This window comes from Mirounga leonina, unplaced genomic scaffold, assembly GCF_011800145.1.
Source record: "Mirounga leonina isolate KUSES-001 unplaced genomic scaffold, KU_Mleo_1.0 Mir_201, whole genome shotgun sequence".
NCBI classification, from domain to species: domain Eukaryota; kingdom Metazoa; phylum Chordata; class Mammalia; order Carnivora; family Phocidae; genus Mirounga; species Mirounga leonina.
The window spans coordinates 23242740-23268869 of NW_023270504.1; the positions used below are offsets into that span (position 1 = coordinate 23242740).

The 26130-nt window shown below is 39.5% G+C and overlaps 1 protein-coding gene across 5 annotated transcripts in view; it reads right to left on the reverse strand.

The window, feature by feature from the left end:
• Positions 1-742: 742 nt before the first annotated feature.
• Positions 743-26130, reverse strand: part of KLRG1 (killer cell lectin like receptor G1) — a 43107-nt gene continuing 17719 nt past the window's right edge. For all 5 annotated transcript variants that reach the window (XM_035028286.1, XM_035028284.1, XM_035028283.1 and 2 more), the window contains 4 exons: positions 24554-24658; positions 21653-21813; positions 2168-2268; positions 743-1831 (listed from right to left, as the gene is read on the reverse strand). In XM_035028286.1, the coding sequence (XP_034884177.1) occupies positions 1720-1831; positions 2168-2268; positions 21653-21772 (333 nt within the window). In that variant the 5' untranslated portion in view covers positions 21773-21813; positions 24554-24658 and the 3' untranslated portion in view covers positions 743-1719. The remainder of the gene's footprint in view (positions 1832-2167; positions 2269-21652; positions 21814-24553; positions 24659-26130) is intronic.

Below are 26130 nucleotides of genomic sequence, written 5' to 3' on the forward strand. Positions count from 1 at the left end.
CCCCCTGCTTGTGTTCCTGCTCTCCCTGTCTCGCTCTCTGTCAAATAAATAAAATCTTTAATAATAATAATAATAATAATGCAAAAGAATGAAGGTAGACCATTTTCTTGCACCAGACACAAAAATAAACTCAAACTTTATTTCACTAGGCAAAGTAGAAGAATTGAGTTAGTAACTGACCCTGGCCCCTAATGAGTAAGTTTAGAGGATAAATAATTAACTAGGAGATAAGTGATTTCTAACGTAACATCCTAAAGGGAGAAAGAGCAGTGAAGAACTAGATCCAATCCTGATGAGAGGTGGTGAGAAATCCTTGCAAAAAGACCGAACCTTTGTTGCAGAGAAGAGCTGCCTGCTCAGGGGAGAGCTCGGGAGCGTACCGTCCTCCTCTGTTTCTCTTTGAGTGAGTAAATGAGATTGTGCGCCCTGCAGCAGCCATGGCCATGGCCCAAGTGGAGTCATTATCATTACATCCTTAACCAAGCGGGAGTCGCTACCATCACATTCGTAATCAAGGGACACCCTCCCGCCCCAGAGCCAAAGGTAAGAGATCATAAGGAGATGGGAGTTTGTTTCCACCACTTCTGTGAACATTACATCTAGACGAAACTGGTTCGTTGCCTCTTTAGAGGCAGCTACTGAATGCACACATAGGTGGGGTTAGGAAGGATTAGAAAATACTGTGTTTCTTGCCCTTAATTCCTCTAATTAACTCATGGGCTAACAGAAAAAACTAGAGTCAGAATTTTTAAATTTTTTATTCATCCATTCATTTATTTAATATTCACTGATACAAGCACTATTTTAGGTGTGAGGGATACAATGGTGGATAAGATACAGTTCATGTTCCTAAAAAAATAAAATCTATGAGAGAAAGATAAGAGATTATAATCCAGCATCATAACAGTACAGAATGGTGGTCCCCTTCAGTACTCCCTCCTATATCTTTTAAACAGCACCTTCTCTCCTGCTCTATCTCCAAACCCTACTTAAGAGAAATAATCGAGGTTTTCTCATTTTTGAGGCATTCATGCCTAAAATAATTTGGGAATCAAGCATGTAAACGGCTTCTGTAAACTTTCTTCAGATTGACAACTACTGTGAAATTAACCTGCGAATCACACATTCACAACATGGAAAAGCTATGATCATATATCAGTTTATTCAACCACACCCAGAAAAATTAAATTCAGCCAAGGCCAGGTCTCTAAGTGAAGAGCTGAGAAGCAGAAAGCACTACCCTGTTCTCATCCACTTACTACAACTTACATTCTCACTATTAGCATTATCCTTTAGAATACAGCTTTATCTGTGAAGGGCCCTTTACAATATATAACAATATAGTGTGAGGAATAAGTAACATGCCAACCCACTAGCACACATCAAACCCCTATAACACATGAGCAATAGTATACACCTGCACGTATTTTGTCAGATCAGTTCGGATCATAACATAGAGGAAAGGTACATTTTTTGACAGAGATGGTGGGAATGGGGATGAAGGAGGCAGCATCAGTCACTAGAGTGAGAAGTACTACAAAAAATGTTTATTTCCCAAATGTTCCTAGATCTGATCTTTAAATTGTTAAGATAATATCTAAATGTTCTCAGAGAGTCCAGAGTCTTGCATCGAATGCCATGTCCTAGAAGGTTCATGTCCATCCCAGCCCCAGAGGCCTGCTCCTTCTTACTAGGAAGCCATATGACAGATCTGACCCCTCAAAGTCTGACCTTCTTACAGACCCACTGTAAAAGAACTCCACAGCTGGAGGCTTGGAGACCATCTTTGCTGATGGTACCACACTTCTGTATCAAGTTGTTTGAAAGAATCCTGTAAGAAATCAGAAAAGTCAATCACTTAGGGTAACATGAGAGCAAAGGAGCTGCAAGGCATAAAGGGATAAAAACTGGGCAGTTCTTTCTCCCAATTCAGGCCCCACTTCTCTCAGCTCCCAAAACAGGAGAATAAAAATTGTTCACTAGCCTCTCTTTAAAATGTCTTTTTTTTTTTTTTGCTCTCATCCACCATTCATTTCCTCTCCTGTTCCCTAGTTCCTTTCCTTACCCTTTCCTCTCCTCTCCATCTGTTATCCTTGATCTATTTCCCCAGTCACATAATTTCTCTTCCCCTTTTCACTTTTTTTCCCATTGCTTTGAACCCCCTTACCTTGAGATGTTTAGGGCTGATCCATCTTCCCACCTCCAGCCAAAATTGTTCCTCAGACCAATCCAGTAAAAGTCCTTTTTGAGGAAATTTTGAAGCAGGCTCTAAGGGAAAGATTGAAGATGATGGAAAAAGGTAAGAAAATGCAGGAAACTGAAGAAGAGATTCAGTGTCCTGATCAAATTCCTTACATCCCCTCTCATTACCATTATTATGGACCAAATGTTTATGTCTCCCCAAAATTCATATATTGAAGCTCTAACCTCTAACGTGATGGTACCTGGGGGTACAGCCTTTCGAAGGTAATTAGGTCTAGATAAGGTCATGAGGCCCTCACTAATGATGGGATTAGTGTCCTTGTAAGAAGAAGAGACCCCAGTTCAATCTCCCTCTATCAGGAGAGGACACAATCAGAGGGCAGCTGTCTGCAAGTCACAAAGAAGGTTCTCACCAGAAACCGAACCTGTCAACACCTCAATCTTGGACTTCCCAGCCTCCACAACTGTGAGACACAAATGTCTGTGGTTTAAGCCCCCCAGTGATACTTCGGTTAGCAGTTCAAGCTGATTAAAACCACCACCTAGTCCAAAATAACTAATCTCTCTTTTAAACTCTAATTCTAGAGATGCACTGCAGAGTGGAACATTTCCTAGAATTGAACTTTATGTGTATGACTGCATTCTATAGTATGAAAGATAAGATAAACACTACACTCTGCCTTCCACTATAACTTCCTCCTTGATTAGACTGAAGTTATTCAAATAACTTTTACAGAAGAAAAGCTAAATACCACTATGGAAGCAGTCGTCTTTCTCATTATCATTTAATATATAAGTTATTATTAAGCCTGTAGCAATATACTTGTTTTTTCCCCACTACACACCCATTTTTCAAGTTCTCATCAATCTTGCATATGACAAAATAAAAATAGTTCTTAAGGAAACAAACGTAAGACAAAGTTAAGTTGGCTGCACGCATAGGTCTCACGCTACCACTAGAACAGAGATAACAGATTCTTCGCTCTGCAGAGTCTGACATTCAAACGAAGAAGTTTATACTCTAAGGTAATTGCCTCTATAAGTGGAATAAAATAAAGGCTAAATCGCAGAAGATTAATTCTGTTGTAGGATTTGGTGTTAGTGTAATGAACAGACTTCACAATAAATATCACCTCAGCTTTGAAAATTGCTTTTGTTACAGAGACTTTTCTTGTGATGCTGCATTTTTAATGTGACGTTAACGTTAACAAGTAATGTGTTTTTTCATGAGCAAGAAGGATAAAATTATAAGTCTGAAGACCAACATATTGATGGGAAACAGTTGCATATAAAATAAGAGGCTCAGTTTGTGTATATTTTAGAGTGTGAATGAATATTTAGAGGTATTCCTATGTGTCTTAACAGCAAAGTCCCTGGGTTACAAGTGGTGAGCAAGTATACATATGTGCACTGGCATTTGTGAACATTTGATAACTGATGTCTCTGTGTGTCCCGCAAATACTGTCTGTATAATTAATGAGATCATTGCTTGGCATCCTCTCGATACTCTACTTCTTATTCTTAATCCTCAAAGTCACTGCAAATCCCTTGTGGAAAAAAAATGGAAAACTAATAAGAAAGCATCCAAATTATATCTCCATTCCTTTTATTTTGTTCCCAGGAATCTTGTGTGTTAATGATTTTGTTTGGTTGCTTGGTTGGTTTGGTTTTCTCTGAGTTAGAGTTTAACCTGATAGATGTTAAAGAAAAAGGCCATAACTTGTCCCTGTGATCACGTACTTCCTGACCATTTGTCTCAAGCCTCCTTCCTACATTAATGCTTTGAGATAACCAGCCATTTCATCTGGCAGTGGTCATCACGAGAGCATCATATTCTCAAATTCAGTGAACTTGCTTTGATCTCTCTCCTCACTCTGTAGACTTCTTCCATTTGGAGGAATAGAAACTCAAAAAAGAGCAGTGACATATGTTATTCCACAGCAATTTAGTGGTAGGACTTGGACTAGAACCCAAGGTCTTGCCCTAGTACCCAAGGCCTTGGCATGTCCTCTACTGAGATAGTCCATCTCTCTGCAACCCAACTCTCTTTAAACTATGCTTTCTCAGGGCACCTGGCTGGCTCAGTTGGTAGAGCATGAGACCCTTGATCTTGGGGTTGTAAGTTTGAGTCCCATGTTGGGTGTACATATTACTTAAAAAATAAAGTAAAATAAATTATGCTTTATCTAGCCCTGAAAAAAATCATGAGACTCCTAGGATGTGTCAAGAAACATGCACATTTAGCTAAGAAACCACATTCTCTTTGATGAAACACGCCAAGAAGACAGCTTAAGCTTATATTATAACATTAGATTCCAGTATTATTTACTTTCTTGGGGTCCCAGTTTTGCCACAGAACAGGCTGATGTATGAATAAGGATGTCTACTAAAGCAAATACATCACATGTGTTTCTCATTATACCCAAGGTCAGATATCCTAAAACCTGGGCTGGGTGAGGAAGACCTCACATGGCAGAGTACAAACTGCAGAACTAGAGGGCGAAAAGAAGCCACATCAGGGAAGATAGGAAGTGCCCAGACATGATTCTGGGGAGAAAAGAAACACAGGTGCTGCGGAGGGGAGGCAGTTTTGATCTTGGAAAGAGGAGAAAGAGAGAGGGAGAGAGAAAGAGAGAGACCACAAGAGAAACACTTGCCCAAAACCACTGACTAGGAAAACTAGAGCGGCTGATTATCACAAGTTTTTACAAGCAGGGGAGCCCGAAGTCTGAAGCTGCAGAAGTCCATTAGCCACCGCCTGGTGGAGGCTGGCAGCCACAGCAGTACTTCTATGGGGAAGGAAGGCAGAGACCTGGGACCAGACAGCATAGTTTGAGGATCCCCTGGGTTGCGCTGGAAGAGAGAGTTCCCCTTCTTGGAGTACATTTGGGAGAGGTGGCATGGCCCCTCAGGGGATAAAAGAGCTGGTGGGCACCAGTGTGCTGCCCTGGTCATTAGCACAGGAGCAGAGACACCTGCTGAGAGCAGCAAACCCTGGTGCTAGTTTTTGCTGCACTCTACCATAAACTCCAAGCCGCTGTGCAATCACGTCCCACTTTTCTGGGAGTAATGGGCACCAACTGCAGCATGGCAGGACCTCCCCCAGAGGATCGTCACCATGCTGCACTGCTCTGGGTCTCTAAAATTTGGAGTTTTGAAACCCAGCCGGGAGCCTGAGAGTTTGAAAACACAGGAGTACTGTGCCATGCGGTGGGCAGATGGCTCAGCCACAGACAGCATGAGGGCAGGGTCTGATGGAAGCCAGGAACACAAGAGGGGAGACTGCTCTTCTGTGAGGGCTTCCTAAACAGTGGCAGGGCCCACCCCCCGTACCCTATAGGTGCACCTTTTACTAGGGCAAGTCAGCTTGACAACCAGCAGAGCAGGCTCCTCCCCCAGAAGACCAGCACAAATCCCTCACACACACCAAGTCTACTGACCATAGAGTGCTGCAAAGCTTCAACAGGAGGGGAAATAGGATCTAGCCTCTTAACAAGCAGACCAAAACACACCTAGTTAAAACTTGCCACACTGTGGACAAAATCCAAACACTACCCACTGCAGGCAAAGAGAAACTCTGCAGAGGACTGACCTGAGGGATAGAGCAGCCAAAACACAACAGCACAGTGCACACTCTGAAACACGTCCTAAAGCACCAGGCACTGGATAGTATAGGACCTCTTCTTAATATAGCTATTACTCTCAGGAGCGGGAAACGGAACAGGCTTTCCTAACACACATACACACAAAAACATTGACCTACCCAAAATGACAATAGAGGAATTCACCCTAAAAGAAAGAACAGGAAGAAGTGATGACCAGAGAACTAATCAAAACAGATGAGTAATATGCCTGAACTAGAACTTAAAACAACAATCATAAGGATACTAGCTGGGCTTGAGAAAAGCATAGAAGACACTAGAGATTCTTTCCTGCAGAGGTAAAAGAACTAAAAACTTGTCAGGCTGAAATAAAAAATGCTATAACTGAGGGGTGCCTGGATGGCCCAGTTGGTTAAGCATCTGCCTTCAGCTTAGTTCATGACCCCAGGGTCCTGGGATCAAGCCCCACATGCTGAGCAGGGACCTGCTTCTCCCTCTCCCTCTGTCTGCCACTCCCCATACTTGTGTGTGCTCTCTCTCTCTCTCTTTCAAATAAATAAATAAAGTATTTTTAAAAATTAAAAATTAAAAAATTAAAAATGCTATAACTGAGATGTAGAACCAACTGGATGAAATGACAACAAGGATGGACAAATCAGAAGAACAAATCAGTGGTACAGAAGATATAATTATGGAAAATAATGAAGCTGAAGAGAAGAGGAAAAGAAAAGTATTGGATCATGAATGTAGACTTAGGGAACTCAGTGACTCCATAAAGCATAATAAAATTCATATCATAGGAATCCCAGAAGAAGAAGAGAGGGAAAAGGGGGCAGAAAGTTTATTTGAGCAAATTATAACTGAGAACTTCCCTAATCTGGGGAAGGAAACAGTCATCCAAATCCAGGAAGAACAGAGAACTCCCATCAAATTCAACAAAAGCTGGCCAACACCAAGACATATCATAGTTAAATTCGCAAAATATAGAGATAAGGAAAGAATCCTGAAAGCAGCAAGAGAAAAGAAATCCCTAACCTACAAGGGAAGATAAATTAGGTTAGCAGTAGCTCTCTCCACAGAAACCTGGCCGGCCACAAGAGAGTGGCATTCAACATGTTGAATGGGAAAAATATGCAGCCAAGAATACTTTATCCAGTGAGGCTGTCATTCTGAATAAAAGGAGAGATAAAGAGTTTCCCAGACAAACAAAAGCTAAAAGAGTTCATGACCACTAAACCAGCCCTGTAAGAAATACTAAAGGGGACACTTTAAGTGGGAAAGAAAGACTAAAAGCAACAAAGACTAGAAAGGAACAGAGAAAATTTCCAGAAACAGCAACTTTACAGGTAATACAATGGTACTAAATTCTTATCTATCATAATTACTCTGAATGCAAATGGACTAAATGCTCCAATGAAAAGATTCAGGGTATGAGAATGGATTAAAAAAATAAGACCCATCTATATGCTGCTTACAAAAGACTCATTTTAGACTTAAAGACACCTCCAGATTGAAAGTACAGGCATGGAAAACCATCTATCATGCTAATGGAAATCAAAAGAAAGCCAGAGTAGCCATACTTATATCAGACAAACTAGATTTTAAAGCAAAGAATATAACAAGAGAATTATATCATAATTAAGGGCTCTATCCAACAAGAAGATCTAACAATTATAAATATTTATGCCCCCAACTTGGGAGAACCCAAATATATAAATCAATTAATAACAAACATAAAGAAACTCACTGATGGGGCATCTAGGTGCTCAATCAGTTAAGTGTCTGCCTTCAGCTCGGGTCATGATCCCAGGGTCCTGGGAAAGTCCTGCGTTGGGCTCCCTGCTCAGCAGGGACTCTGACTCTCCCTCTCCCTCTCCTTCTGCCCTTCCCCCTGCTTGTGCACTCGCTCGCGCTCTCTCTCTCTCTTTCTCAAATATATAAAAAAAAATTTTTTTAAAGAAACTTGTTGATAATAATACAATTATAGAAGGGGACTTTAACAACCCACTTACAGCAATGGACAGATCATCTAAGCAGAAGATCAACAAGGAAACAATGGCTTTGAATGACACAATGGACTGGACAGACTTAACAGACATTCACAACATTTTATCCTAAAGGAGCGGAATACAATTTTTTTTTTTAATGCATATGGAACATTCTCCAGAAGAGATCACATACTGGGTCACAAATCAGCCCTCAACAACTACAAAAAGACTGAGATTGTACCATGCATATTTTCAGACCACAACACTATAAAACCTGAAGTCAACCACAAGAAAAAATTTGGAAAGACCACAAATATATGGAGGTTAAAGAACATCCTACTAAAGAATGAATGGGTTAACCAGGAAATTAAAGAAGAAATAAAAAAAAAATACATGGAAGCAAACAAAAATGAAAACACAACAGTCCAAAACCTCTGGGATGCAGCAAAGATGGTCATAAAAGGAAAGAAAAGAGAAAGGACCCAAATAAATAAAATCATGAGTGAAAAAGGAGAGATCACAACCAACACCACAGAAATACAAACAATTATAAGAGGATATTATGAAAAGCTATATGCCAACAAACTGGGCAATCTGGAAGAAATGGATAAATTCCTAGAAATGTATAAACTACCAAAACTGAAACAGGAAGAAATAGCAAATTTGAATAGAACCATAACCAGCAAAGAAATTGAATCAGTAATAAAAAATCTCCCAACAGACAAAAGTCCAGGGCCAGATGGCTTCCCAGGGGAATTCTACCAGACATTTAAAGAGTTAATACTGGGCGCCTGGGTGGCTCAGTTGTTAAGCGGCTGCCTTTGGCTCAGGTCATGATCCCAGGGTCCTGGGATCGAGTTCCACATCAGGCTCCCTGCTCACGGGAAGCCTGCTTCTCCCTCTCCCATTCCCCCTGCTTGTGTTCCTGCTCTCGCTATCTCTCTCTCTGTCAAATAAACAATTTTTTTTGGAATGAGTCTACACGTTAAGCTTAATACACAGATCTACAACCAATTTAGCAATTCTAGTGCCATGAGCAACAAAATATTAATATAGCCTCACACACATAATTATTAACCAACTTAAAAATACAATTTAAGCCATTATTCTTGACGTGAAGTTCTCCAAGAAGTTTTAAAAGTACTTGCTTAAATGTCCACAATAGCCAAACTGTGGAAAGAGCCAAGATGTCCATCGACAGATGAATGGATAAAGAAGATGTGGTATATATATACAATGGAATATTATGCAGCCATCAAAAGGAATGAGATCTTGCCATTTGCAACGACGTGGATGGAACTGGAGGGTATTATGTTGAGCGAAATAAGTCAAACAGAGAAAGACATGTATCATATGACCTCACTGATATGAGGAATTCTTAATCGCAGGAAACAAACTGAGGGTTGCTGGAGTGGGGGGTGGGGTGGGAGGGATGGGGTTACTGGGTGATAGACACTGGGGAGGGTATGTGCTCTGGTAAGCACTGTGAATTGTGCAAGACTGTTGAATCTCAGATCTGTACCTCTGAAACAAATAATGCAATGTATGTTAAGAAAAAAAAAAAAGAAGAAGAAGAAGGTAACAGGAGGGGAAGAATGAAGGGGGGAAAATTGGAGGGGTAGACGAAAAACAAACTGAGGGTTCTAGAGGGGAGGGGGGTGGGAGGATGGGTTAGCCTGGTGATGGGTATTGAGGAGGGCACATTCTGCATGGAGCACTAGGTGTTATGCACAAACAATGAATCATGGAACACTACATCTAAAACTAATGATGTAATGTATGGGGATTAACATAAGAATAAAAATTTAAAAAAAAATAAAATAAAAGTACTTGCTTAAAATGAAGAATCCCTAAACAGTCCTCTACTAAAGAAATCAATTAGGGGCGCCTGGGTGGCTCAGTCACTAAGCGTCTGCCTTCGGCTCAGGTCATGATCCCAGGGTACTGGGATCAAGTTCCACATCAGGCTCCCTGCTCACCAGGAAGCCTGCTTCTCTCTCTCCCACTCCCCCTGCTTGTGTTCCTGCTCTCGCTATCTCTCTCTGTGTGTCAAATAAATAAATAAAATCTTAAAAAAAAAAAAAAAGAGTTAATACCTATTCTTCTCAAACTGTTCCAAAAAACAGAAATGGAAGGAAAACTTCTGAACTGCTAGGAGTCTTATCTTCTATGATAAGAACCATATGATCCTCTCAATAGATGCAGAAAAAGCATTTGACAAAATACAGCATCGATTCTTGATAAAAACCCTTAACAAAGTAGGGACAGATGGAACATACTTCAACATCATAAAGGCCTATATGAAAGACCCACAGCAAATATCATCCTGACTGGGGAAAAACTGAGAGTTTTTCCTCTACAGTCAGAAACAAGACAGAGATGTCCACCCTCACCATCATTATTTAACATAGTATTGGAAGTCCTAGCCTCAGGAATCAGACATCAAAAAGAAATAAAAGTCATCCAAATAGGCAAGGCAGAAGTCAAACTTTCACTATCTACAGATCACATTATACTCTGTGTAGAAAACCCAAAAGACTCAACCAAAAAATTACTAGAACTGATACCTAAATTTAGCAATCACAGGATATAAAATCAACGTACAGAAATCTGTTGCATTTCTTTTTTATTTTTATTTTTTTAAGATTTTATTTATTAATTTGAGACACAGAGATACAGAGAGAGAGAGAGAGAGAGCATGAGCAGGGAGAGAGAGAAGCAGGCTCCCCGCAGAGCCAGGAGCCCGATGCGGGGCTCGATCCCAGGACCCTGGGATCATGACCTGAGCCAAAGGCAGATGCTTAACCATCTGAGCCACCCAGGCGCCCCCTGTTGCATTTCTATACACCAATAATGAAGCAACAGAAAGAGAAATCAAGGAATCAATTCCATTTACAATTACACCAAAACCATAAGATACCTGGGAATAAACCTAACCAAAGAGGTAAAAGATCTGTATTCTGAAAACTATAGAACACTTATGAAAGAAGTTGAAGAGGACACAAAGAAATGGAAAAACATTCCATGCTCATGGATTGGAAGAACAAGTATTGTTAAAATGTCTATGCTACCCAAAGCAATCTACACATTCAATGCAATCCCTATCAAAATACCACCAGTTGGGCGCCTGGGTGGCTCAGATGGTTGAGCGTCTGCCTTCGGCTCAGGTCATGATCTCAGGGTCCTGGGATCGAGTCCCGCATCGGGCTCCCTGCTCCTTAGGAGCCTGCTTCTCCCTCTGCCTTTCTCTCTCGCTCTGTCTCTCATGAATAATAATAAAAAAAAAATACCACCAGCATTTTCACTGAGCTAGAACAAACAATCCTAAAATTTGTATGGAACCACAAAAAACCCCAAATAGCCAAAGCAATCTTGAAAAAGAAAAGCAAATCTGGAAGCATCGCAATTCCAGACTTCAAGCTATATTACAAATCTGTAGCCATTAAGAGTATGGTACTGGCACAAAAACAGACACATAGATCAATGGAACAGGAACACAGATCCCAGAAATGGATGCACAATTGTATGGTCAACTAATCTTTGACAAAGCAGGAAAGAATATCCAATGGAAAAAAGACAGTCTGACAAATGGTACTGGGAAAACTGGACAGCAACATGCAGAAGAATGAGACTGGACCACTTTCCTACTCCATACACAAAAACAAATTCAAAATGGAAGAAAGACATAAATGTGAAACAGAAAACCATCAAAATCCTAGAGAAGAACACAGGCAGCAACCTCTTTGACCTCAGCTGTAGCAACTTCTTACTAGACACATCTCCAGAAGCAAGAGAAACAAAGGCAAAAATGAACTACTGGGTCTTCATCAGGATAAAAACCTTCTGCACAGTGAAGGAAACAATCAATAAAACTAAATGACAATCTATGTAATGGGAGAAGATATTTGCAAATGACATATCTGATAAATAGTATCCAAAACCTATAAAGAACTTATCAAACTTAACACCCAAAAAACAAATAATCCAATTAAGAAATGGGCAGACAACATGAACAGACATTTTTCCAAAGAGAACATTCAGATGGCTGACACATGAAAAGATGTTCAACATCACTCATCACCAGGGAAATACAAATCAAAACCACGATGAGATACCACTTCACACTGGTCAGATGGCCAAAATTAACAACATGGGAAACAACAGATGTTGGCAAGGATGTGGAGAATAAGGAACCCTCTTACACTGTTGGTGGGAATGCAAACTGGTGTAGGGAACACCATGGAGGTGTTCTTCAAAAACAGCATGGAGGTTCTTCAAAAAGTTAAAAACAGTATTACCCTATTCCCCAGCAATTGCACTACTGGGTATCTACCCAAAAGATACAAAAATCTGATTCAAAGGGGCACCTACACCCCGATGTTTATAGCAGCATTATCAACAATAGCTAAATTATGGAAAGAGCCCAAATGTCCATCAGCTGATGAATGGATAAAGATGTGGTGTGTATATACAATGGACTATTACTCAGCCATCAAAAAAGAATGAAGTCTTGCCATTTGCAAGGATGTGGATGGAACTAGATGGTATTATACTAATCAAAATAAGTCAGTCAGAGAAAGACAAATACTATATGATTTCACTCATATGTGGAATTTAAGACACAAAACAGATGGACATAGGGGAAGCAAAAAAGAGAGAGAGAGATGGGCGCCTGGGTGGCTCAGTCGGTTAAGCGACTGCCTTTGGCTCAGGTCATGATCCCAGGGTCCTGGGATCGAGTCCCACATCGGGCTCCCTGCTCTGCGGGGAGCCTGCTTCTCCCTCTCCCACTCCCCCTGCTTGTGTTCCCTCTCTCGCTGTCTCTCTCTCTGTCAAATAAATAAAATCTTTAAAAAAAAAAAAAAGAGAGAGAGAAGCAAACCATAAGAGATTCAACTATACAGAATAAACTGAGGGTTGATGGAGTGGGGGGATGGGCTAAATGTATCATGGGTATTAAGCAGGACACTTGTTATCGATGAGCACTGGGTGTTATATGTAAGTGATGAATCACTAAATTCTACACCTGAAACCAATTTTACCATATGTGTTAACTAACTAGAACTTAAATAAAAACTTGAAATTAAAAAAAAAAAAAAAACAACTAAAAGATATGCAAGTTTTCTCATCCTCTTCTTTATAGAAGAGTAAAAAAGTTCACCTGGGTGAAAGGGCTTACCCAAGTGTCCTTATTGAGTAAGCATCCAAGTTTTCTCTCCCAGTACTAAACTTTTGCACTACATGAGGCACTTGCTCATGTACTAGATACTAGTAATAGTATTACCTTCTAGTAATAAATAAGATCCTATTGTGCCCCTGATTAATGCTCTCTGATGGTTTCCTCTTTCACATAGAATAAAATCAAAATAGTTACTATGTATTACAAGATTTTACATGATCTAGACCCTGCCAACTATTTATTCACTTACTAGCTTCCAGTCAGGCGAGTCTCTTTCTGTTCTTTTAACATGCCAAGGTCACTTTTACTTTAGGGTCTTTACATAGCTTTTCCCTTTCCCTAGATTTTTACATGGCTGTCATTCAGGCCTAGGTCTCAGCTCAAATGTTACCTCCTTAGAGAGGCCTTCCTTTGCTGGCCAATCTAAAGTAATACCTACATTCACTATTATACTGTTTCATATTCTTCAAAGCATATATCACCATATTTATTTACTTGTTTGTTGTCTGTCTTTCCTCTAACTAAAATGTAAGCACAGTAATAGCAAGAATTTTTGATTACTGTTGTATCCCCACCACCTAGGAAAATATATGAAGTGATTTAATTTAATTATCTAATATTATTTAATAATATTTACAGAATTAAGGAATATAAAGACAAGTCTTAGGCAGCAAGAAATTAAAACCTTTTGAACACAAACTCTGCACTTTTTACTCTACCCCCATGGAGTACTTACTTATTTTTTTTTTTAATTTTATTCTTATGTTAATCCCCATACATTACATCATCAGTTTTAGATGAAGTGTTCCATGATTCATTGTTTGTGCACAACACCCAGTGCTCCATGCAGAATGTGCCCTCCTCAATACCCACCACCAGGCTAACCCATCCTCCCACCCCCCTCCCCTCTAGAACCCTCAGTTTGTTTTTCAGAGTCTATCGTCTCTCATGGTTCGTCTACCCCTCCGATTTCCCCCGCTTCATTCTTCCCCTCCCTCTACCTTCTTCTTCTCCTTCTTTTTTTTTTCTTAACATATATTGCATTATTTGTTTCAGAGGTACAGATCTGAGATTCAACAGTCTTGCACAATTCACAGCGCTTACCAGAGCACACACCCTCCCCAGTACTTACTTATATATGTTGGGGGTAGGGAGGTAAACTGAAGAGTCAAGGAAGGGTAAGAGAGATGAAATGATGTCCTAATTTCCAGAATAGCTTGAAACCTTTCATGCAGTTCTTAACCAAGTTGCTTTAAAGGATTATTTAAATTGGAAAAAATGACTTTTTCCTCATTTCTCCACTGGAATGACAAGAAAAACAGTCTCTTTCTTTCTTCCACTTATTTCAAGGGTAAAAGGATGGCTAATAAAGCAAAGAGATGAATAAAGACTTGCTCAAAAACCTCAGGTAGAGTCTGAAGAGCTGGGATTAGATAGTGCCCACATACAAAATGCCAACCCTGCACTAATTTACTACTCTCTCAGCGCACACAATTCTGAGTCACATGATCAGGCCAGTTTACTACTTCTCATTGATGAGGCTGGAGAGTGAAAATTTTTATATTCCACTTTCACTTGAAAACCTTCACACTTGGAATAAGCCTCAAAACCAGACTGCAATTACCTGTGTTATATGTACTCATGGATAGTGTGTGTGTGTGTGTGTGTGTGCAGAAGCAGCATAGAAGTATAAACAAGGGTGTTAACTAAGAATCCTTGTCCTCCAGAGAGGGTGTGAACTAAAGGACTCAGGTTTGTTATATTTACTTTAGAGTTTGTGATGTTTGGTCGTATTTGAGAGAGAAAATATGCAAAACCTAAAAGCAAAATGAAGACAGAACTCAAACAGATAAAATCAGATACATTTTTCTTTCTTTTTTTTTTAGGTCAGTATTTATGCCTTATACACACACAGACATACTTTTGCAAGTAATATTTTAAAATTATAACTTAAATATTATTAAGGCATAGAACATTCTCCTTAAAATACCAAACTAACATGGTTTATGGGATATATCTAAGTTATTTCAACCCTTATGGAAATAAACTAATAATATGTCAAAGTTACTTGGTCATATCTTCAATTGGCTAATCTAATATTAGAAATTATATCCTTAAAAAATGACTTCAAGAAAAATAATTCATGGGGCGCCTGGGTGGCTCAGTTGGTTAAGCGACTGCCTTCAGCTCAGGTCATGATCCTGGAGTCCCGGGATCGAGTCCCGCATCGGGCTCCCTGCTTGGCAGGGAGTCTGCTTCTCCCTCTGACCCTCCTCCCTCTCATGCTCTCTCTGTCTCATTCTTTCTCTCTCAGATAAATAAATAAAATCTTTAAAAAAGAAAAATAATTCATATAAATATGCTTTAACTGCATAAAAATTAGAAATAAGTAAAATTTTGTCTAAGAATATGAAAAATAGATAAGCAATAATAGAATATACAGAACCTTAAAAAATAAATACCTAAAATAATTTAATGTTTGGAAAAAACAGTAATGAAATAATGTTATATGATAAAAGCAGAATATAAATATAAGGTGACCAAAAAATCTAGAAACGTAGGATAAATATATTTTTAAATATATGTATCTGTTTTAAATAAATGTATCTGTTATATTTTTAAATAATACCATTAATATTTTTTTCTTCAATCTCTGGACACCTTTTCAGGTAAAGTGTTTAAAGAGATGAATGTAGTTATTAATTTGAAAAAAAAAAGTACAATACAGATCACCCATAATATCTAAAATCAACTGGATCTATTGCTTTAAATTTCAAGGAGTTTTGGGCGCCTGGGTGGCTCAGTTGGTTAGGCGACTGCCTTCGGCTCAGGTCATGATCTCAGGGTCCTGGGATCGAGTCCCGCATCGGGTTCCCTGCTCGGTGCAGAGCCTGCTTCTCCCTCTCCCTCTGCCACTCCCTCTGCTTGTGCTCTTCTGTCTATCTCTCTGTCAAATAAAAAAATAAAATCTTTAAAAATAAATAAATAAATAAATAAATAAATAAATAAATAAATAAATTTATTTCGAGGAGTTTTGCCTAAAAACATATCTAGAGGTTGAATAACAACATATTGAGCATATTATTTGAAAATGTAACTAACATACTATTTAAAAATAGGTTTCTCCTATGTTTCCAGACTTTCAGATACCTTACAGTCTACAAACAGCAATTAGTATCATATAAAAACATGCAGATACATTAAGAGATATCAAAGGAAAATCTGACAAGCTACACATTACTAGAGGTTAATATTGATATGAATGTTCCTTATAATTTTGTGTATGTACACAATACTAAAAGTCAATTAAGACTTGCTGTGTAGGGGCACCTGGGTGGCTCCGTTGGTTCAGCATCTGCCTTTGGCTCAGGTCACGATCCCAGGGTCCTGGGATCGAGTCCCGCACTGGGGTCCCTGCTTGGCGGGGATCCTGCTTCTCCCTCTCCCTCTGCCTGCAGCTCCCCCTGCTTGTGCTCTCTCCCGGTCTCTCTCAAATAAATAAATAAAATCTTTAAAAAAAAAAGACTTGCTGTGTAAACCAGAGCACTCTCTTTATTTTTTTAGAGCACTCTCTTTAAAAGACAGTGAGACTGTCCATTGACAGATGAATGAATAAACAAAATGCGGTATATCCATATAATTGAATATTACTCAGCCACAGAAAGAAATGAAATTTTGATACATGCCTCAGCATGAATGGACCTTGAAAACATGCTAAGTGAAATAAGCCAGATACAAAAGGACATAATAGGCAAATTCAGAGACACAAAAAGTAGAACAGTGGTTACCAGGGGTTGAGGGAAAGGGGGAATGGGGAGTTAGTGTTTAATGGGTACAGAGTTTTGGTTTGGCATGATGAAAAAGTTCTGGAGATGAACAGTGGTGATGGTTGAACAACAATGTGACTGTACTTAATGCTACTTAATTGTACACTTGAAAATGGTTAAAATGGTAAATTTTATGTTATCCATGTATTTTACAATTTTGTAAAATGTTAACAACAACAAAAAAAGATAGTGAGAGATATCTTAACCTATCTACCACACCTACACTTTTGGTGTCAAGGTCACAGCTGCTGCTTGTTCTGTTTATTAGGGAAGGGTGACAAAAACATAGACATTATCAGACTATAAGCATCTCCAGAGTAAAACAGTTCTCCTACCATCACCCTGTGTTTCCAGGCATTTCTTTGAATCTTCTAACATATTTCAGATTTCCTCATAACAAAAATACATAGGTCAACAAGTCATAATTTATTTTGTGTTATATATTTATTGAAATTTCATGTCTTGGGAGACAGAAGAGAAAAGCAAGTTATTTTGACTCTAGGCTTTATTTTGAGCGACAAAAAGAATTAAAGTGGAAAAGAAGAAAAACTAAAATTAAGTGATTCCTACTATGTTAAAGGAAATTCCACACAGATTTTCTCATTTAATATCATAATAATTCTGGAAAGAATTTTCTCTACTTTATACCTGAGGAAATTGAGAGTCAAAGAGGTAGAGAAAATTTCTCAAATTCACATAGCTAGTAAGCAAGGGAATAAAAACCAACTCGTGACTGTCTGAAAGAAACCAAAAAGCCCTTTCTGTTACTTTAAAATATGGGGGAAAGTGAGCACGTTACCACAGTGTTCGTGTTGTAGTATCCAAAGACGGAAGCCCTGAGTATATTTAGATGTAAATCCTAAAAACAAGAAAAGCCAATATCAAAAGTTCAGGAGGAAGACAGGGACAATCCCAAAGTCATAAACTCTGATAGGGAAAGAGGGATAAGGCTGAATGAGAGGTTTTTAAAACAAGAGCCTGATGATATAATCTCACATTATGATAATGAGGAAGAAAGATGTCACAGGGTGAGGAGCAGCAGGATAGATTTAAAGAAACCAAAGTATTTCCACAGGCAACTTTCTGGTCAACATGCGTTTTAAAATAACATACCAACAACTATAACAAATGCTAACAGAAGCGTGGGAGCGGCAAGGGCACTGGTTCCTGTGAGCCGGGCAGAGCGTGGGAGCTAAAAGAAAAAAAAAAAACCTAAAAGCAAATGCTAACATCCTAAGTGAACTGAACCTAGCGGAAAAACATGACAACAAAAATCAAGAACTTGAATATACCTAAAGATCTAAAGATAAATTCAAAGAGCAAGAAAAACAACAAAGAGTCAATGCCATAATATAAACTGAAAACTGAAGAAATAACCGAGTGATTCAATTTCCATTTTGTATATTATTTTCTCAAAAATAAAATAAATATTTAAGGCCAAGATAGAAAAAAGATAATAAGTGAGCATCTCACTACTTTAAATATATTTAAATCCCAAGAGTCCTATAATGTACATTCCAGATTTCAACTTCAAATGATTTTTTAAACATGAGTAGAAAAGGCACAGCAGAAAATTAATAGGAAAAGTTATTTCATTTTTCAGCATGCCCAAGATGTATCTGGAAGCCATCAAATACAATATTTCTGTAAGTGACTTTAAAAGGCTGGCTGATAGTTTAAAATCTGGGTCTGAATAAAAAAATGTCTAGCTCTGCCAGATATGTAGCCTTACTTGTTCACTAACTCTTGCTCATTAACCATTGACTCCTCAGTAAATGGAGATGTTGAACTCAATTTTGTAGGATGTGCTGTGAAGATTGAGAATAATATACATAGAATACCTGGCACATGGTAGGTGCTCAATATATACTAGTTTCCTATTATATATACTTTGCTATAACTGATCTAAGATAGAAGTGGGCTATATTTATGTATCCTACTGACAGATAACTATTTAACAACAGGAGAGAGATACTTTCCCAAACCTTTGCGGCCTCTGGCATATAGCAAACTAATTCACTAGTAGTATTCTCCACCAGTGGAATGCCAATTTGAAAACCTTCCATTTTAATAGACCCGTATGCTCTTCTAGTAGCTGTTTAGTCCTAAGTATGATACCAGGAATATCAAGCATACCTTAAAGTAGTATATAAATCTTGCCTTGAGAACAAAAGAATAACAGCGCTAGTACAGGAGGCTCACAGATCAGACAGAAGTCAAGCTGGTTCTATAGAATCTGACAAAAGCTGGGGGCAAGAAAAAGAATTAGACCAGAGAATCGAGCAAGACTCCACAGCAATGTCAGAAGCAAAACTCATCTGATTGCTATTAATCTCTCAGGGGCATTCTACCTTCTCTTGCACAGCCTTGAACCAAGGGGGCTTATGACAAAATGAACTGGTTTTGGAAATGTAGCCAACCTAATTCTGTTCAGCTTACTCAACAGCAGAGGCAGGACTCGGGGAAAGTAAAGAAAGACAGACAAAAAGCCCTCTAATACCGCTCCGTTCCTTCAGGGGAGCGCTGAGAAACAGAAACATCCCCAACCCCCAGATATTCTGGGCCTTAGGCCTTTTCCTCCTCCCTTCTTATTATCACCCGCCTCTTTTGTAACAGCTGCTACACCACACTTCTCTGTGGCCGTCTTGCTTTATGACTCACTACGCTGTTTACCAGTATTAGCCCTGCAATGTTTCAAGCTCTTTGCTCTTTTCTGCTATTGACTTCAGTCAGCTCAAGACTCCAGATGCAGATATATCACAGTGAGAACAGGAGTTGCTGCAAAGGGTCCAGAAAGCAAGGCTATTATGATCAGATGCCACAAAACCAAGATCTACATATCTAATGAATAGACCCCATGCGTTCTACCATCTAGTTTAGGGAAGGCACAAAAGGAAAGGAAGTCACGGGGACAGACTGATTTGGAATTAGATTCTATGCAGAAATTTCAATAGAATGAGCATTCCTCTTTTGACAGAAAACAAGAAATCTAGATGCTTTAATCTTTTCTTAAAAGAGGAAGTTATACAATTTAAGGACTATATGTTCTCCTCATCAGCTTTAGAGTAGTTACCTCTCTGAATTTCCCCAAAGAATGTTAATATAGTTGAAATCTTTTTTTTTTTAATTGAAGTGTAATTGACACACTACATTAGTTTCAGATGTAGAACACAGTGATTGGACAACTCTGGGTATGCAATGCTACAAAAGCAGTTAACATGTGTCACCATACAATGCTATTATAATATAGTCTAATTCTTTTTTTCTTCCTTATCCTTCTTTTTTTTTATTATTAACATATGATGTACTATTTGTTTCAGGGGTACAGGTCCGTGATTCATCAGTCTTACACAATTCACAGCACTCACCATAGCACATACCCTCCCCAGTGTCCATCACCCAGCCACCCCATCCCTCCCACCCCCCACCACTCCAGCAACCCTCAGTTTGTTTCCTGAGATTGAGTCTCTTATGGTTTGTCTCCCTCTCTGGTTTCATCTTGTTTCATTTATTCCTCTCTTCCCCTATGATCCTCTGCCTTGTTTCTCAAATTCCACATATCAGTGAGATCATATAATTGCCTTTCTCTGATTGACTTATTTCGCTTAGCATAATACCCTCCAGTTCCATCCATGTTGTTACAAATGGCAAGTTATAGTTTATTAATAAACTGTTCTCTATGACTTAATTCTACCCAAAAGAGAATACATAAAACAGTATCAACACACAAAAATCAACATGAAATTAGCACTAAAAACCTGACTGGGGGGATGCCTGGGTGGCTCAGTTGGTTAAGCGTCTGCCTTTGTCTCAGGTCCTGGGATCGAGTCCCCACATTGGGCTCCCTGCTTATCGGGGAGCCTGCTTCTCCCTCTCCTTCTGCTTGTGTGCTCTCTCTCTCTGTCAAATAAATAAATAAAATCTCTAAAATAAATAAATAAATAATAAATAAATAAATAAATAAATAAATACCTAACTAGGATTTATTTTCTTTGTATATGTTATTTACATTGACAAGTCAGAATTAGATTTTTGTACCAGGTTATCTCAGGATGTCAATTCCTTATATTACCTTGAGATGCCCTAGGATTAATAACGAGCTCTCCTCCAGGAGACTACTGGGTGGAAAGGAAGGCTCTGAGAGGCATATAGGAAGTGGAGCCCTGCAGCTTAGCCCTGCAAGGAGGTTAAGATCTCTCTCTCTCTCTCTCTCTCTCTCTCTCTCTCACACACACACACACACACACACACACACATACACACTGTCCTTTCTTCTTTCCCAGCTCTCTGGAACTGCTTCTTCTTCATGCCCTATGCCTCATACCAAATGTTTGCTAGCCTAGAACTACTGGATTCCAGTGAATGAAGGGAAATTACTGAAAAAGGCATTTAAGCCCTCGCCACAGTCTCTCTGTCCCCATGATCTCTCTCTCTTCCACTCCCTCCCAAATTCCACCAGCTTTTGCATAGGAATCTGCTGCCTCCTTGTTGTTGGACCCGTATGTTTCTGGATCTAATGCTTTCTTTTAATTAGACCTGTATTTCACGCCTAATTTCTATCTGTAATACTCCCCATCCTTCCACCTCCAGCACACACATACACACATAGAGGAGTACGCAAACATCTAAGTTTCCGTACCTGAGGGCTGCTGGGTCAAGCAGAGAAAGGGTAAGGAGTAGGAAGGAGAGGAAAGGAGCAGGGGTAGAGGAGGAGGAAGGAAGGGAAAGAAAGAGGAGAGAGAAGGAGAGGGAAAGAGAAGAGCGTTCCTTTTGTTCCTCAAAAGAGAATACACAGTACATTGGAACAGCATTCACCAACAAAACAACCGACATTTGCTAAATGTTTGCATTTACCATTTCCTGGTTGTCTGTGAACATAAGGAGATGTGAGTCTTCAGCTAGGCAGAATTCCAGACTAGAATTCCAGTCTTTTTTCTCCACTGAGAAGTAATAACAGTAGTTACCATACTTCATCCAGAGGTCTGGACAACTGTGACAAGTGGTACACTTGGAACCTGGAAAGGAAGAGGACCTGGTTCACATCTTTATGGACCACTTAGTCTTGGAAATGAAATGGGAGATAAATAGAACATGGCGGCCCCCCCATCTTCCTTGCCCCACCACCTTTCAGACTAAGGTTTAGAGAAATGCACAACAATGCCTTCCCTCAAATTAAAAACTTCATGATGTCCAACTCTATCACTACTACTGTGCATTCCACTACTTAAGCGTGTGACTATGACTAAAGCAGGTAAGGAAATGGATACAACCTGGCAGAGCACCATGGACAGAGTACAACACTTGTGCTAGAGATCTTTATGCACATACGCTGTATTCATACCAGATAAAAATAACTAAGCATCTGCATTATATGTATCAGTCCATTGTCTATGTAGGCTTAGTGCACGCGCTGCGTAACTGCATAATATACATTGCTGAAATCAGGCCAAATTTTCCAGAATGCCCAACTTCAACCGATACCCCATGATAACGCAAAAGAAAAGGACAGGGGCGCCTGGGTGGCTCAGATGTTTAAGCATCTGCCTTCGGCTCAGGTCATGATCTCAGGGTCCTGGGTCTGAGCACCGTATCGGGCTCCCTGCTCGGCAGGGAGCCTGCTTCTCCCTCTCCTTCTACTGATCCCCCTGCTTGTGCTCTCTTGCTCTCTCTGTCAAATAAATAAAATCTTTTAAAAACAGAAAAGGACAGGGCGCCTGGGTGGCTCAGTCGTTGAGCGTCTGCCTTCGGCTCAGGTCATGATCCCAGGGTCCTGGGATTGAGCCCCGCATCGGGCTCCCTGCCCAGTGGGGAGCCTGCTTCTCCCTCTCCCGCTCCCCTTGCTTGTGTTCCTTCTCTCGCTGTCTCTCTCTCTGTCAAATAAATAAATAAAATCTTTAAAAAAAAAAAAAAAAAACAGAAAAGGACAGAAACTAGAAAAAGCAAACTTAACTAAAGTGAAAGATAGGTGTTTTATCTTTTATCACAAATGTGATTGTCATCACTAGATATTAGATAAAAGACTTACACTTCAGCAAAAAGAATTTATCAAACAAGTTTCTGACAGAGAAGGATATCAGATGCTAAAGTGAGAAGTGATGTAATTTCTTCACAGGGCTCTTTTAAATACAGAACATTCTCACTCCTTTAAAATGGCTGGATTATATCTTAAAAGGGGGGGGTGCCTCAGTGACTCAGTCAGTTAAGTGTCTGCCTTAAACATCTGCCTTCAGCTCAGGTCATGATCTTGGGCTCCTAGGAATAAACCCTGCGTTGAGCTCCCTGCTCAGCGGTTGAGTCTGCTTCTCCCTTGCCCTCTGCCCCTCTCCCTGCCTCATGCTCGATCTCTCTCTCTCTCAAACAAATAAAATCTTTTTAAAAAATGGCTGGATTATAGTTCTGTGAAAATGAAAGGGAACTGAATAAGCTTTCGAGGTCATTTCAGCCAAGGTTCCATAATTCTATTGATTTTCTACTTTCATAAAATACATTTGTATAAACCCCTCACTGGCACAATTCCACGACAGGCGCATATGAATCATTATAGCAAACGAGTGTGAATACATGACTGCACAATAGGTTATATACCTAATCTAGGTTTGGGGGTTAAAAAGTAGCGAAGGTAGTCCTTTTTAAAAATGTCAGAATTAGACAACTTTTCTGTGGCTTGGCATGTGACCAATATAGGGTTCTGTAAATCAAGCTATACGGTTGGCACCTTATAAATTTGTGCTTTTTCCATACATCTGTGACATTATCCAGCCTGAATAAGAAATTCCCAACTTCCTTGGAGTCTCTTTCTGTCAAAGGACTTGGGTCTGAGGTAGAGGTCCTAGGGCTGAACCCATAGAGTCCTTTTTTTTTTTTTTAAAAGATTTTTTTAATTTATTTGACAGAGAGACAGAGAGAGAAAGCACATGTAGGCAGAGCAGCCGGCAGAGGGAAAGGGAGAAGCAGGCTCCCCGATGAGCAAGGAGCCCGATGCGGGGCTCGATCCCAGGACCCCGGGATCACGACCTGAGCCGAAGGCAGACAGTTAACCGACTGAGCCACCCAGGCGCCCCTGAACCCTTAGAGTCCTAATGAATAAAGTCCGTATAACAATCATCTCCAGATAACATAAACTTAGTCAGCACTCTGGATTATAAAATAATAAACTGAGGGCTTTCTGGATCATCATAGTTAATGATCTAGAAGAATTAAATCTAGAAAATTTCACTTCAATGTGAAAGCACTCTAACTGGAAAAAAAGCAGAATATATTTAATTAAATTTTGATATATCTATTTTGTGAAAAGTTAAACACAATACATAAATAATATAATTTTAATTTGATTATCATAATAGATATGGTATTAGGAAAGTGTTTATGATATAATACCCAGTCTTACTTTAAAAAAAAAAAAAAGGTGGGGAAAATTTTAGAGGACTTGGTATTCTTTGTTAAAAGAATAAATACTTACACAAATGCCTGTAGTCAAAGCCTAGGAGACGATACCCAGGAAATGTTGTTGTGTACAAGTGATGATTTATTTTGCTGGCATTATTTTTCATTTTTCAAATGTTATGTTATGTTGCTTTTATAACAAAATATAGGTAAAATAGGGATACTTCTGACTACTTTAGTCAGAAAAGCATGCAACTCTTGATCTCAGGGTCATGAGTTCAAGCCCCACATTGAGTGTAGAGATTACTTAAATAAATAAACTTTTTAAAAAAATAGGCAAAATAAAAGATTTTAACTTAAGTTAGTACTTACCCTGGCAGCGAATCCACTGGACAAGCAGGAAACACACAAAAATGATGTTCAGAAGTCCCAAAGCTATTGCCACATGGCATGAGAGAGGGAACCTGGAAGAAGAAACTGCAAAAACAGAATCCAAAACAAAATCCTGAGTTAGAATAAAAGTTGAAGGAAAAGAAAAGGCAAAGGAAGGATATCTGGAGCCTTGAAGAAATTTGGCCTAGTGAGAACTGAGACCTAGGCCCTAAAAGTTTCTTTGCTGGATATCAGGGATTTGCTCTAAAGTCTAGAGTAACAACCCACCTCTTTACCAAGGAACATCCTACATTTATCAAGTGAAGAATACTTTTTTCTTGGGATGCCTGGGTGGCTCAGTCGGTTAAGTGTCTGCCTTCGGCTCAGGTCATGATCCCAGGCTCCCGGGATGGGTCCCGCATCAGGCTCCTTGCTCAGTGCTGGGCCTGCTTCTCCCTCTGCCTGCCACTCCCCCTGCTTGTACTCTCTCTCTCTCTGGCAAATAAATAAATAAAATCTTAAAAAAAAAAAAAGAATACTTTTTTTGTGGGGGGGCACTGAATGGCTCAGTCTGTTAAGCAGCCAACTCAATTTCAGCTCAGGTCACGATCTCAGGGTCTTGGGATCAAGCCCCATGTCAGGCTCCCTGCTCAGCAGGGAGTCTGCCTCAGGATTCTTTCTCTCCCTCTGTCCCTCCCCACCAAAATAAATAAATTAATCTTTATTTTTTTCTAAAGATTTTATTTGTTTGAGAGAAAGAGAGAGCGTGAAAGAGAATGCATGAGCAGGAAGAGGGGGAGGAGGAGAAGCAGGCTCCTCACTGAGCAAGGAGCCTGATTCGAGACTGGATCCCAGGACCCTGGGATCATGACCTGAGCCGAGGGCAGATGCTTAACCACTGAACCACCCAGGCGCCCCTGTAATACCATTTAACCCAATTTAAAAAATACATATTTTGACTAGAAAAAAATTGATAATGCAATTCTCATTCTCTTCTCCATTTCAAAATCTCCCTCTTATCACCAGTATATCACATCTCTTTCTCTGTGTCTTTTTCCACTTTCTGAATGGCCTCTTCTAACTCACCCTCTAGACAGTTCTCTTTAAAAAAGACTGCCTTTTCTTTTTCTTGCAGTTGGTGCTTTTATATATACATAAACTTACTAATATATATAATTTATATATAAATATTATAGATATAAAAATATAAAAATTTATATGTATAAATTTTTCTGGATTTTTCAATATCAATATATATGAAGTTTCCAAAAATGTGTATGTCCTTTTCTGACCTCTCTATATTCAATTCCATTGGTCTATTTGTCTACTCCAGCATCAACAGCAGTGTTGTGTTTTTGGGTTTTTTTTAAGATTTTATTTATTTATCTGCTAGAGATAGAGAGAGAGTGAGAGTACAAGAAGGGGGAGCGGCAGGCAGAGGGAGAAGCAGGCTCCCTGCTGAGCAGGGAGCCCGACGTGGGACTCGATCCCAGGACCCTGGGATCATGACCCGAGCTAAAGGCAGTCGCCCAACCAACTGAGCCACCCAGGCATTCCAACAGCAGTGTTTTAACTAA